The 14,911-nt window shown below is 46.1% G+C and overlaps 1 protein-coding gene across 2 annotated transcripts in view; it reads right to left on the bottom strand.

Moving 5' to 3' along the window:
• BACE2 (beta-secretase 2) overlaps window positions 1–14,911 on the bottom strand; it is a 115,755-nt gene that overhangs the window by 19,956 nt on the left and 80,888 nt on the right. Inside the window, exons 7-8 of one of the 2 annotated variants that reach the window (XM_050784568.1) lie at window positions 11,344–11,493; window positions 4,528–4,696 (exon numbers count right to left, since the gene is read on the bottom strand). In XM_050784568.1, coding sequence (XP_050640525.1) covers window positions 4,528–4,696; window positions 11,344–11,493 — 319 coding nt within the window. The remainder of the gene's footprint in view (window positions 1–4,527; window positions 4,697–11,343; window positions 11,494–14,911) is intronic. The other variant, XM_050784569.1, reaches the window with a different exon arrangement.

The raw sequence follows: 14,911 nt of genomic DNA on the forward strand, positions 1-14,911 counted from the left end.
ACAGCATGATATTGTTTTTAGTCTTTTCTGTATATAATTTTTTTCATAAAAAATTGGAAAAATCAGAGGGGAAAACATTATATATTCAATAAGGATGCTGAGAAAATGGAATGTCCTTATAAAAATTAATTTCCTAATTCACATTTTGGAAGAAAATAAGAAAAAAGTATGCAATATATTTAGAAGAAAAAAATCCCTATTTTGTTGGATTAAGGAAGTATTTCTTAAATAAGGCACATGGCATAATTCATGAGAGAAATACTGGTAAATTTGATTTCACTAAATTAAAGACACATAAATAAAAGGCACCAAAACAAAGTAAAAAGAAAAGTCAGGGAGACTAGTTAGTATAACTCAGAAAAATTAATATCTCAGAAATATAAGGAACTCACGTCTATCAGTAAAATATATGGGCAGAAAAATGTGTGCACTCTATTAGAAAAATTCACCCTCAAAGAAGCTCAAACATCCCAAAACATATCCAAAGTTGTGTGATCTTGAAAATAATCAACTAAAATGTGACACTATTGCACATACATGGATTAGCAAAACACAAAGACAAAACAAATACAGTAATGCTTTTAAGGAATGGAAATTCTCATATAATGCTGATGTTCCAGCTACTTTAAAGAAAAATTTGACCGCAGCCAATAACACTGAAGAATTACATATTAAATCATTTAGAAATTCTGTATCTAGATGATCTCATTCACCTACACAAAGATGTTCACTGCAGTACTGTTTATAATTGCCAATACATAAATAATCCAAATGTTAATTAAGATAAAAATGGGTAATCTGGGTACATCCATAAACTGAGATACTATGCAGTCAAAACAAATAACCTAGAAGTCATATCAGCATGGAAAATCTATAAAATATAATGTCAAACAAAAGTCAAGTTGACAAAGAATACACACTACCACAGCATTCCTATAAATTATAAAAAAAACCAAACCAAACAAACAAATCAACCAACCTAGGCTTTGTGATAAGTATATGGTAGGACGTTTCCAAGATGACTGCGAATGACCCCTGCCTCCTTGCATTTACCTGCGTCGTCCCCTCCCACATCATATCAGGGTCATTCTGTGTGACCAACAGAGTAGGGTAGAAGTGAGAACATGCTGCTTCCAAGATTAGGTGATGAAAACCTGGGGTTTCTATCCTGGGTGCTCTGTCATGCTCTCTTGGATCACTTGCTCAGGGTTGACCAGAGGACATCAGGCAGTCCTGGGGTGAGGTACAAATGGTGAGGGAAGCGTGGCTCCTGCCACCACGACAGCAAGCTTGGAAATAGCTCCTACAATGGACTTCAGACAGCTGCAGCCTCATAAGCAGTGGTGGGCCAGAGACACCTAGCTAAGCCCCTCATCAATTCCTGGCCCTCAGAAACTCCACAAGATGGCCAGGCATGGTGGCTGACGCCTGTAATCCCAGTACTTTGAGACGCCAAGGTGGGAGGATCGCTTGAGCCCAAGGGTTCAAGACCAGCCTGGGGAACATGCCAAAACCCCGTCTCTACAGAAAATACCAAAAATGTTCTGGGCATGGTGCCTGGACTACACATGCCTGTAGTCCCAGGTACTTGGGAGGCTGAGGTGGGAGGATTGCTTGAGCCTGGGAGAAGGTTGCACTGAGCCAAGATCATGCCACTGCACTCCAGCCTGGTAACAGAATGAGACCCTGTCTTTTAAAAACAAAACAAAAAACAAAGCCAGGCTGGGTGTGGTGGCACATGCTTGTAAACCTAGCACTTTGGGAGGCCATGGCAGGGCAGTCGATCACTTGAGCCTGGGAGTTGGAGACCAGCCTGGTCAACATGGCAAAACCCCCTCTACAGAAAACACAAAAAATTATCTGGGGCAGTGGTGCACACCTGTAGTCCCAGCTACTCAGGAGGTTAAGGTCAGAGGATCACCTGAACCAGGGAGGTTGAGGCTAAAGTGAGCCCTGATCATGCCATTGCACTATACTCTAGCCTGAGTGACAGAGCAAGACCCTGTCTCAAAAAAAAAAAAAAAAAAAAAAAAAGAAAAGAAAAGAAAAGAAAGAAACTGCAGAATGTGATAGAGAGTTGTGACATTGGGGCTAAGTTGTTACATAGCAACAGCTAATTAATACAAGGTGTTCATGCCCATCTAGTAAAATTATAAGTATATAGTAATTCAGATAAGAATATACACTAATCTCAGGATAATGAGTAATGCTGGGGAAGGGGGTGGGCTGAGACTTTAGCTATACTTGGTTTTTTATGTCTAAGACAAATTTTAAAGAAAATATGACAAAATATTAAATCTAGATATTCCATAAATGCACATAGTATATGATTTTCTGTAACTTAAGGTTTTTTTGTTACTTAGACATTCCATAATGAAAAATAAACACTTAAAAAAAGAAAGGCAGTATAGCTATTCCATTTATTAGGGTTCTGTCGAGCACGGTCCGGGGCCTTTAATTGCAGCCCTGAGGAAAGTAATTACTTTAATGGCTAAACAATCCACATGGAAGAGGAGACATATATAAGCATATTTTCCCACGGCTGGTAGAATCTAACATTTAAGTACCAAAACGTCAAATACATTTTTTTAAAAGGAAGAAAAAGTGTATATGAGAGCATCTAGCAAATAACTCACAGTGAAATTCAGGGAAAAAAGTTGCCCTGCCTAGAGACTCCTAATATTACACCCTTTCCAACAGTAATTCACTTAGTAAACAAATGGTTATTAGACTCTGCAGTATTAAGTGGACACTCTAACAGCTGTTGCCATAGTAGCCTTTACTTTAATGATATTTAACGAGAGAACAGAAATTGTGGGCAAAATTGCTTAAGTTCTTAGATTCCCTTGGTTAAAAAGAAGTAGAATAGTCACAGTTAGGAAATTCAGTGATATTTCAGTCCCACTTGCTGCCACAGAGAAAGGTCTCACTCAATGATAACTGAACAGGCTGAAAGAGTTACTGCACACGCAAAACGTAAACATTTACTCATAGCAAAGATAAAAAACATGACAATGGGAAGGGTTCCAAGTCTGCTCACAAATGCAAAGTGAGATACATCGGCGTGGATATTTATGAAGACATGTCACGATGTGTCATATACATACACTGGTTGGGATGATTTTATTTATACAGAATATGAATTGGCCTAATAGTCCATGTGCAATCTTTCCTTTTAATATTTCTATTCTCTCAATTGTTACTTTACTTTTCTGAAACGCCACTCTGCTAAAGCCAGTTAATGAAGCATCCCTTATCTGCTTTATTTACCAGGAGTCCTGTTTTAAGACCATGTTTTAGGTATTAAAAAATAGTAACTGAAATCTCTCCTGACCAGAATAATTCAGCTGTGATCACTTGGCATTTGGCCTGTGCACCTCATCCCGGCAGCTCTACACCTGGATTGAGATCAGAGTGAAGGTCTGAGTTGAGGCTCCCAGGATGGCCCAGCACTCTCACCTGTCCTCCAACAGTATCTCATATCCATCAAATTCCTACAAAACCCCCTTTCCCTCAACCACATGGTAATCTTGTATTTCTGTATCGATTCCCAAGTTTTCTTCTATTCTACCTCCTTGTCATTGATTCTTGTTTGACCTCACACTTAATTTTTCTCTCCTTTCACATATCACCAGCACAACTTTGGAATTCCATTCTGCTCCTGACTTCAAATCCAATGTACCAATTTATTTATTTATTTATTTATTTCCAGTCCCTTGACATCTTATTTTGAAAGGCTGCAATTCTCCTGGCCACTTTTCTGATTCAGGCTCTTCCTCCACTTGTCTCCAGCAATTCAATCTCATGCCCACTTCTGTGATTTGCCTCTGCCTCGCAGGCTTGGACTGTCAGTCAGAAATACCTAATCCTCCCATTAAGCTGTGTGCGGTGTGAGCACTCCGTTTCAAGCAAACTGTGAAATCTGAAGACATTTTCAAGCTTATGGGGTTTATCTATCCTCTTGACTTTCTCGTGCTCTCCTGGTTTCTCTGAAGACCTGCCAACCCTCCAGCTAGACTGCAGAGTCATGCTGCGGGCCGCCCTCACACATCTTTCAAAGGAATCCCACGACAAACAGGGGCTCCTTGGTCTCATTATGTTAGGATTTCAAGAAATCGCAGTGATAGGTGTTCATTTCCTATTTCAAAATAAGGACAGCTTTAAGGACAAATTAATGTACACAGCTTATATGTGAAATTTCTTCCTTACTCATTTTGCTTTAACTGTCGAAAAATTGCAATTCAACTCCAAAGCTCCATGGCGTATTTTTACTCCTAGTGACTATCAGGACTCACACTCAGTAAGCATTTCCCCTGTGCCAAGCACTGAAGTTTCACATGGATGATGTCACCTAATTCTCTCAGCAATCCCATGATCCATTTTATTGAGAAGATTTTGATCACTGGTGATAGGAATGAGTGAAACAATTCAATGGTAATTGATTTGCCATCAAGAACTGCTTCCAAGTCAGGACATTTACATAAAGGATCTTGTTGGGGATCCCTGTTCACTGCTAGAATCGCTCACCTGCACAGGGGCTCGCTGCGAAGCCCACCCTCTTCCGGGCTCTGTCGAAGATGACGTAGAAGCCCTCCATCACCGTGGCACCGATCACCAGCGCATTTGTGGAAGGGGAAATGCCGAATCGGTAACATTCATAATTCAGGCCGGCCCCCATCATGGGCTGAATGTAAAGCTGTTTGTCGGAGAGGAGAGAGCAAACAAGAAAAAGCACAAATCAGGCAACATCACAAAACTGCTGAGGTCACACTCATGCTCAGGACCCTCCCAGGTGCTGGGGGAAGTCACGGGGAAAGAAAGATGATCTCATTCCTGCCATCCAGGAGGAGAGAAGATCAAAAGCATGGTGATCAATATTATTGATCAGTGACAAAGCAGGTGACCCGTATGCATCCCCTGGAGTTCCACACAGGTGCACACGCCCAGAAGACGTCTGTCTGTCTGCTGACAAAAATAGTCAAACTCTGTAAAATATTTTGAAGGGATTTGTTCTGAGCCAAGTGTGGATGACCATGGCCCCCCATGAGACAGCCTCAGCAGGTCCTGAAAACATGTGCCCAAGGTGGTTGGTTTTATACAATTTTGAGACACATGAGACATCAAACACTTTTAAGATGTACATTGGTTTGGTTCAGAAAGGCAGGACAAGTCAAAGTGGAGCTTCCAGGTTAGAGGTAAATTTAAAAATTTTCTGGTTGATAATTGGTTAAGTTTATCTAACCTAGGATCAATAGAAAGGAAATGTTTGGACTAAGAGAAAGGATTGTGGAGACCAAAGTTTTATTGTGCAGAGGAAGCTTTTAGCTAATAGGCTGTGAAGAGAAGAGGTTGTGCAATGTGTCTTACAGAATTTAAAAGGGTGCCTTCATATACCCCATGGAATACTATGCAGCCATAAAAAAGGATGAGTTCATGTCCTTTGCAGGGACATGGATGAAGCTGAAAACCATCGTTCTCAGCAAACTAACACAGGAACAGAAAACCAAACACCACATGTTCTCACTCACAAGTGGGAGTTGAACAATGAGAACACTTGGACATATGGTGGGAACATCACACACTGGGGCCTGTTAGGGGGTGGGGGACTAGGGGAGGGATAACATTAGGAGAAATACCTAATGTAGGTGGCGGGTTGATGGGTACAACAAACCACCATGCCACATGTATACCTATGTAACAAACGTGCACATTCTGCATATGTACCCCGGAACTTAAAGTATTTATGTATTAAAAAAAATAAAGGTTGCCTGACTCTTAGTTGATTATCTTCTGGATCTGGAAAGAATAAAAAAAGGGAAAAGGGGAATCTCTGTAGAACGTAGATTTTTCTCACAAGAGACAACTCTGCAGGGCAATTTCAAAATATGAAACGGAAATCTATTTGGGGTTAAAATATTTTTCTTTCTTTCCTTATTCGTTATGTGATGTCATACCAGAGCCAGGCTAGAAAGCAGGCCATGTTATACAAGGTTAAATAAAACCCCTCTGGCAAGACTTTATGGTTTGTAGGGTGAACTCCCCAGGCCCCTTAGGTAGGAAATTGGGCAAGAGAATTAAAAAAAAAGTCAGAGTTTAGTCCTCATGTCCATCTGGCCATCTGGCTATCTGCCCAGAGGTTATCCGCTGAGGACTTCACATGGCTCAGATGCTGCCCTCTGCACCAGCACTATGGTGGTGAAGGACACACAGTCCCACCAGGCACTAACCACAGTGTCGGAAGTGCCGCCATAGACCCCTTTATGGGTACTGCTGACCGCTAATCACTTCCTCTGTGTGGAAACTTTCTTCACTTATACTCTAAGGGGCCACATTCTTCTTCTCCCTAACTCCCTGGCTGCTCCTTCTCAGGCACCTGTATTGGATTTCCCTCACCTTCCTCCCCTGCAAGCATCAGAGCACTCTCAGGTTCTGGCCTCCTCTCAATCTTCCCTCCTTAGGTGACCCATCTGGCCCTACCCCATGGCCCTAGGTCACCCCGTGATCTAGCCTGAGACTCCCAACTACTCCTCTCCAGCCCAGACCTGGGCCACCATTGCCACACGCTTGTGTCTGCCTGCCTGTCCACCTCTCAATCGGCATCTCCTGTGTAACCTGAACACTGGCTGTTCCCCCCAAATCAGACCTCTCCCACAGTTCTCTGTCTCAGTAAATTCATGATTCATCCAGTTACTCAGGCCCTAAAGTGCTGGGCCAGTCCTTTTCTCTCTTACCCTACCTGGAGACTGTAACTAGACTCCTGTGAGCCTTCCCGTGAAACTGAAGCGGAATCTAATCACTCCCTCGCCCGACTCAGGCCAAGTCCTCACTGTCCTCGTCCTTCGGGATCCACTGCAATCTCTCCTAGCTGGCCCAGAGCCCATCATGCACCCCTCGGGCAGAGAGTTTTAAAAGTAGGCAGCCTGACGGAGGCAGGACGATTTCCTCAGTGAAAAGAGGAAGGAGTAATCAACACCAGAGAGAAGACAGCATCTGTGGGTCACAAGTTCTGCCGTTCAGGAGGGCCAGTTCCCACAGGTGCTGTGCAGTGTTAAATGTAGTCGAGTCGGCCACTGATATCCCTGGAGCCAAGAGTATATGGGGAAATGGGTCAAACTTTAACACAATCAGTGAGCAAATCAGTATCCTATCAGCAGTAACAATTTCTTGGCTTTTGAATAGCAAATAATTCAAATGCAGGCAATTAGAGAGTATAGCAGCTGAGTACGACAAAATGCCACTTGTTTGGAGAAAAGCAAGAGTGCAAAATGAGTAAGCAAATGAACCTTCCTGTGAGTAATGATTAGCCTTAAAGGGCAGAGGTAGGAAGAAAGACTTGGAGGAAAAAGGCAGACACACTAATACACAAGAGTCCTGGGCCTTCTGGCTGTAGAGGGTTTGAGGGACTGCGAGGGGTGATTTTGGAGGGAGCAGAAAAGACTGAGAAGAGACCAGCAGGGAGGGGCTGCCATGTGACCACTCTGAAGAGCAGGTCAAGTAGGGACAAAGCACAAGCTATGAAGAAACCTCAGAGCTCCCCTGTGGGCTGGCGGCTGCTGTTTTTTAACAGGCCACATAGGATTCAGCCCATGGGCTGTTGGAAAATAGTGTTGAGTATGGACAAAGTTTAAAGTAATTGCTTTGGACTTGACTCTTTTCTGCAGGGGCAATCGTTTGCCCACTTATCAGGGCTCGTGTTTGAGAGGTCCCAGGTAAGGCCCCATCCTAAACCTCTGAGGACAAGAACGCTGTCGGTTTCCCTTGGTGTTAGAAAGGCTGCTGGGCAGAGCCTTTCTGCTGGGAAACGTGGAGCATGTGGGGTCTCACCAGGTGATCTTTCCCAGCTTCCTATGGGAGTCCCCTCCCAGAAAGCGAATGGAAAGCAAGTGGAACATGATGCTGAGTAAGAAAATCAGGAAAACAGCAGGCAAAGTGGATTTTTAAAAATAAAAAATGGGAACATGTCGAAGTCAACCAAAAAATATCTACCATTATAAGTGAAAGCAATAATGAATTCTTAGGCAGAGATGTGCAAATGAGATGAAATGCTCCCAAACCTCTCTCATTCTGCTCCTGAGCTTGCCCAGTGCTGGGTCCTAAAAGCTATTGAGGAAGTCAAGCAACCCTTCCCAGCTGTGACCCGCCTGGACTGAGAGGTTTCCCCCAAATGCCTGCCTTCTCCTCCTGCTTCTTATGAGTACTTGGTGCCTGATATTTATTTAGCAGCACACACCTGGGTCCTCAAGCTGGGTTTTGACATTATTACACACCACACTGATGAAATAATGTCCACATTTTGTCGCTGTACCAGCCAAAATGTAATCATCAAGATAACATGATTTTTTTTTTTTTTTTGAGATGGAGTCTCATGCTGTCATCCAGGCTGGAGTGCAGTGGCACGATCTCAGCTCACTGCAACCTCTGCCTCCCAGGTTCAAGCGATTCTCCTGCCTCAGCCTCCCAGGTAGCTGAGTCCACATCACCAAGCCCAATTAATTTTTTGTATTTTTAGTAGAGATGGGGTTTCACCGTGTTTCCCAGGCTAGTCTCAAACTCCTGACCTTGTGATTCACCCTCCTCGGCCTCCCAACGTGCTGGGATTACAGGCGTGAGCCATGGCGCCGGGCCAAGAGCACATGATATTAAAGATGCTGAAAACATAGCATTGTAGCATCACTTAGTGCAGTGCCATTCACCCAAGGATACTGCATTCTTCTGAAAATGTCTTTGGTAGGTATTATTGTTTCTCCTTTATAGTTAAAGAGACACAGGCAGGGCTAAATGCTTTGCTCAAAGTTACGGCGTGAGGGAAGGGCAGTGCTGAGCGTGTAACTCAAGCCTCTCCTGAGAGCGTGGTGTCTCCTGTTGGCCTGAATTTCTCCTGAAGCTTTCAATCCTTTCCCCAAGATCTCTCTTTTCTGGAAAGCACATCCCTACAATGTAAAGATGAAAATGGGAAAAGGCAGTAGTATCATTTACTTTTTTTCTCCTGAAATTACGCCTCCTTCCTTGTCCCTGCAGTCCAACTCCCTTTATCTCAAAGTCATCAAATTGCAACAAAGACACATTGATGTGTCCATTCCACAAACAGTTCTGATGCACTTTCCCTCCACTGCCTGGTGGAGTTGGGGAAGGAAGGACGATCTTTTACACCCCACAGTTCTCATCTTCAAGGAATTTATAATTAATTGAAAACGAAATAGAAGTTAAGAAAAGAGAAGTCAAATGAAAAAGGCAACGGCATAAAACGTACCCTAAAGATAAGATTCCACGCCAGATGAGCAGACCAGAAAATATGCGTGCTGAGTGGGAGGTGCAACCTCACAAATGGGTTATTCTGCTCGGCATAGTTTCAACAAAAGCTGGGTTGTTTGAGTTGAGTCTTAAAGGATGGGAAGAATCTGGATATACGGGTGGAGTACGGAAAGGAGGGCATTTCAGGCAGGGGGGTTGGTGGAACAGAGCTTAGGAGAGAGGCCTTGAGGGTCAGTGGCCACCCGGCAGAGGGTCGGGGTACAGCAAAAACACTGGGGAACTAGGAGGGGTCTGGTGGGAGGCCATGGACAGCGATGCCAGGAGCGAGCCCTGAGCATTTAAATTGTGGGGACGCACTGCTTACTCATAGCAGGGGAGACTCGGGTGAAAGTGGTGGTCTAGGAAGATTAATCTGATGACAGTTTCAAAAAGAAGAGAGGGTCGGGGCTTGGGAGCACAGCAGTACTCTGTAGGTTACAGAGGTGCTGGTGAGAGCCACACGCGTGAGGGCTCAGTAACGGAGGGGAGGAGGAAGAGGTGAGAAATGGAACTGAGGAAGACAGACGTGGTCCATTTCATTAGACGTGTAGGATAAACAGGGAGTCAGTGGGTACTGGGAGTGTAGGAAAAAAATGACGTCTTCATCTTGGACATTCCAGTTTTTTTTTCTTTTTTTTTTGAGATGGAGTCTCGCTCTGTCGCCCAGGCTGGAGTGCAGTGGTGTGATCTCAGCTCACTGCAAGCTCCGCCTCCTGGGTTTACGCCATTCTCCTGCCTCAGCCTCCTGAGTAGCTGGGACTACAGGCGCCCGCCACCTCGCCCTGCTAGTTTTTTGTACTTTTTAGTAGAGATGGGGTTTCACTGTGTTAGCCAGGATGGTCTCAATTTCCTGACCTCATGATCTGCCCGTCTCAGCCTCCCAAAGTGCTGGGATTACAGGCTTGAGCCACTGCGCCCGGCCCTTTTTTTTTTTTAATCATTATTATTTTGTCATCACTGTCACTCTTCCAGAAAGAATGAAAATATGAAATTGATGATCAAAAGAAAGAGCATAAAAGATTTAGAGCTCACATGTTTTTTAAACTAAAGGTTTGGGTATCAAATTACCATGATATTTGGATTCTCTTGGCTACACTGGAAACAGTTCTATAACAATTTTATTTTTAAATGTAAAGTTTTTGTTTGTTGTTGTTTTTAAGATGGAGTCTCACTCTGTCACCAGGCTGGAGTGCAGTGGTGTGATCTTGGCTCACTGAAACCTCCGCCTCCCAGGTTCAAGCGATTCTCCTGCCTCAGCCTCCCGAGTAGCTGGGATTACAGGCATGCACCATCATGCCCGGCTAATTTTTGTATTTTTAGTAGAGACGGAGTTTTGCCGTGTTGGCCAGGCTGGTCTCAAACTCCTGACCTCAGGTGATTTGCCTGCCTCGGCCTCCCAAAGTGCTGGGATTACAGGCATGAGCCACCATACCCAGCCTAGTTTTATTCTTTATACGTAAACAGGAAAAATATATAAGGGTGATGTGGTAGGTGTGATGAAAATGTCTCCAGGTCTTCCCTTTTCCTTGTAGCCACACCCTTGGCAATGTGGCTCCGTGGCTCCTCCCAGTGTGAGGGGCGTCTCTTCCCCCATCCTCGGAATCTGGGCTGGCCTTGGGCTTGTTTGGGTAGCACCATGGAAGAGACGATGGTCAGTCTTGGCTGATACTTCAGGAGCCCCTGTGTGGTTCTTTTCTGTCTCCCAGGTCCCTGTTACCACATGTGACTCAGGCGCTAGATGGAGAGAAACGCATGACTCCGTTCCTCCATCCACCTCACCACCAGATATGTGAGTGAGACCATCCTACACCAGCCTGGGCAGAGGCCAATCAGGGCCCAGCCAACCACCAGCTGAGCAGAGACACGTGAGTGAGCCCAGCCAAGGGACACCGCCCTGCCTGGACTCAGGGACAGTAATGTGTGGCTGTCTTTTGTAGCATCATTGTGGTGACAGAGATCTAATACAGGTGTGACATCTAATACACGTGTCATGCATGGAGTGCTTTCACTTTTGCGTAATAAAAAGAGCGAAGCACAAATCCAAGTTTGTACCTGAGGCAGGATTGTGATACGGAATGACCTGCTGGAGTTCTCGTCTCTTAGGTAGATGGAGATTTTAGGGAAGTAAGACCAAGGTGTTTCCGAATTCGTCCAGCACGCCAGCTGGGACCCAGTCCAGAAGCCATCAGAGAATTCTGGAATCTAGACAAAACAAGATCACATGAGAAACCATGACTAGTCTGGCACGTCAACAGGAAACAGCTCCAGGCTCTCCTAGCCACCTCGCCAGATGCCCACAGGGATAAACAATGTTTAATTTGGACAGAACAGCAGGGACATTAGTCTCCTGGAAGAGTGACGGTGATGACAAAATAATAATGATTAAAATTGTCAAGACACACAAAGTACCTACTAGTGCTAGTATTAGGCACCCTTATAAGCCCTTTGCAGCAATAATTACTTCAATTCTCAACCAGTGTGATAGCATTATCCTCGAAACTTTACAGATGAGGCAACCAAAGCACTAGAGGTGAAGTAACTTGCCCAAGGTCACATAGCAGAGGGCAGAGGCCCTTTAGAAGACAGAAATCCTAATTGTGGCCCCCAAGGCCTTTCTGCTTATCACTTGCCCTCTGAATTCCATAAGCCCAGCAAGTTGCCTCCTGGTGCAGAGCCTAGTGTGGGCTCTCTGCTCTTTTGGGACATTTTTCTCCTCCTCCAGATCTCAGGTCAGATACCGCTTCATCCAGGAAGCCTTCCCTGGCTTCCTCTTGTAACACGAGAACACCACCATGCCCCTCTCCTTCCTGGCCTTTCTCCTTGTGGCAGTTAACAATTTACACTGATTGGCGTGATACACTTCGGTCTCCTGCACTAGAATCCAAGTCTTCTCAGGACAGAGATCTGCGGCCCGCCCCTGCTGCAGCCCTAACACCTTGCACACAGAAGAGACCTGGGAAATATTTGGGGGAAAAAAAATAAATGGCACCCAAGGACAAAAAGGTGGCCGGCAACACAGGACATCCACCTGCGCCTCTCACCAGGGAACTGGAAGGAAGGTAGCATCTGCCCATATCCACTAGTTGCTGAGTTGGCAAGTTAACGACACCTGCGTGACTTCACAGGCAGGATCCTGAGCAGTCCGCCCTGGGCCTGCCGGCTGCTGAGGAAGGACTGTGTCTGACGTGCCTATTGTAGCACATCCAGGGCAGGGTCCCGTGTGGGGCAGAGCAGGAGGAGGCCATGGCTGGAAGGAAGAAAGGCGAGAGCTGGACTGGAGGGCCAAGCAGGTGCTGGGAGGTGTGAGGTAGGGGTGCTGCAGAAGATGCTGCCGTGGAACCCGCCTGCTGGACACGGCTGCTGCTGCAGACAGACAGGAATGGAAGGTGAGGAGGGGAGGGAACCAGGGGCGCCACTGTGAAGGAATACGCATTTCATCTGCAGAGGGCTGAGCTCTGTGGCACATTGATGTGGTTCATGTGTCCAAGTGTACATGTGAGGCTCATGAGTCCTGAGTTCCCTGAGCTCCAGGGGATGGGCCTGGGCTAGACACACCTTCCAGAGGCACTGACAGGTGAGCAGGAGGTATTGATGAGGCTAAGGATGGGATCACATAGGAGGATGTACAGCAAGAACAGGGGTCTCAGGCCAGAAAAAGAGGCTCCACGAGGAGGGGCACAGGGACAGGGCGAGTCCAAGGAGGAGGGAGAAGGGTCTTCTAGAAGCCAAAGGGATAGTTAGAACAGAAGATGGGAAAATGGGACAGAACATCGCCAAGACCAGAACTGAAAAAACACACGGGTGCCCCTGGATGCATCTGCTGATGCCCACACACTGAATATCGGGGGTGGCACGTGCTACGTAACCATGCGCACTGCAGACACCTGCCCTCCTCACCAGGGCATGCAGGTGGGGAGAAAGCTCCCTGTGGTTGGCTCCTCCATCCCACGTTCTCCACTCAGACCATTTGTGAATGATCTGTGTAATTTCTAATGCTGGCATTAATGTATCTTTGCTTTGTAAAAAAGCGGAGTCTACTAAAGATGCACGTCACAGGGAGAGCCCCTTCTCAGACACGCTCATGAGAGGTGGGATGGTCATTTTGCTGGATTCGGCGAAGAGCTTCGGTGGCCAGGTCTGCAGCAGGGCATGGGGCACAGAGCTCAGATGACAGTGCCATGGCCAGCTCCAACAGCAGGTGGACAATGAGGCTCCAAGGGGCCCAGTAACTAGCCTGGGTAGCTCACCTCAGATTTGGATGTGGGACTTACTGTCCCCAGAGCCATTGTCCTTAACCAAAAGTCTGGCAGCCTCCCCGGGGGTGAAGCCACGTGTCCTTGGGGGCCAGTTTCGACCCTCAGATCACACAGTTTTAAAGTCAGAAGTCATCTTAAAGTGGGTATTATTTTGCGTCTGGATTTCCTCCTTGGAGAAGCACTGGGCCTGAGCCACGTGGGCACTGCAGCAGGGTCCGAACAAACCCAGGTCTCCATGCCTCTGCATGGGCTGCACCTTGCACAATACTCCCCGCTCCAGGTTCATTTCTAAATACAGAACTCCAAACCCTTAATTTCTAGAATCCCATCTGAACAATCCATGCCAGGAGACAGAGCTCCACACTTCTATTGTCTTTCACTCTCTGAAGCCAGCCCTCCCCTTAACCAGAAGGAAACTCAAGCCAAGAGGGTTGGCTTACCCGGACCTGGTAGATAAGAAAAATAAACACAACTTTGGTCCAGAGACAGTAAGACAGACACACAATGCACCCTTGTTATGCTTTCCCTGCCCAAGACAAACAACCTTCCCATGTTTCTCCCTCCTGACGCAGGGACCGAATGAAATCAGAGGATAATTTTAGACAAGGCAAACAAATGTTGTCTCCTTCCTTCTACCTCGTGGTTTTCGGCTCAGCACATGCCACAATGAGCTTGGGAGTGTGAGCGCCCCGCAGCCCCGCCACCCCGCCTCTCACGGCATAGGCTTGCTGGATTTTCACACTGCGCTTCAAACACGTCCTTGGGATGGTGGTCAGACTTTTCCATTCAGGATATGAAGTTGGAAGGTACTCACGTTAATCCTGCTGAGGGCATTTTTACTATTTTAAAGAAATGAGGGTATCACTCCTTATTTTAAGTAGGGTCTGATTTTCAGCAAGCGTTCTAAAGTTAAGGCACTAAAAATGTTACCTGCCACTTTCGCTGATTCAGCAGATAGTGGGAAAGATGGAGACTCTGCCGTGGCTTCAGCTGCAGCTGTGCCAGGCGGCTGGTCGCCCTGAGACCTGCTGCTTCAAAAAGGGCCCATGTCCTTTCCTGCTTATTCCCCCTGTGTCGTTTCATCAGCGAGCCGCTCTTCCCGAAGCAGTCACAGGTGTTTGAAGTCTGGGTTCAGGACAACCCAAAGCCCTCTCCTGCTTGTCATGTTTCTGCTATGAGCTGTAACAAGGCAACCACCATACGTGCTCCTATCGGCCACTCTTTGAACTCAGTCATCACAGCAGAGTAGCAGGACAATCAGCCCCACGCCAGGGCCGCAGTGTTTGTGCAGGAAACACTTTCTGATGATCTCACAAGGAAGGCCCTGAGTGGACAGATGCTATGAGAACACTCAGGAAGCCAAA

Source organism: Macaca thibetana, chromosome 3 (genome assembly GCF_024542745.1).
Source record: "Macaca thibetana thibetana isolate TM-01 chromosome 3, ASM2454274v1, whole genome shotgun sequence".
In the NCBI taxonomy this organism is placed as follows: Eukaryota; Metazoa; Chordata; class Mammalia; order Primates; family Cercopithecidae; genus Macaca; species Macaca thibetana.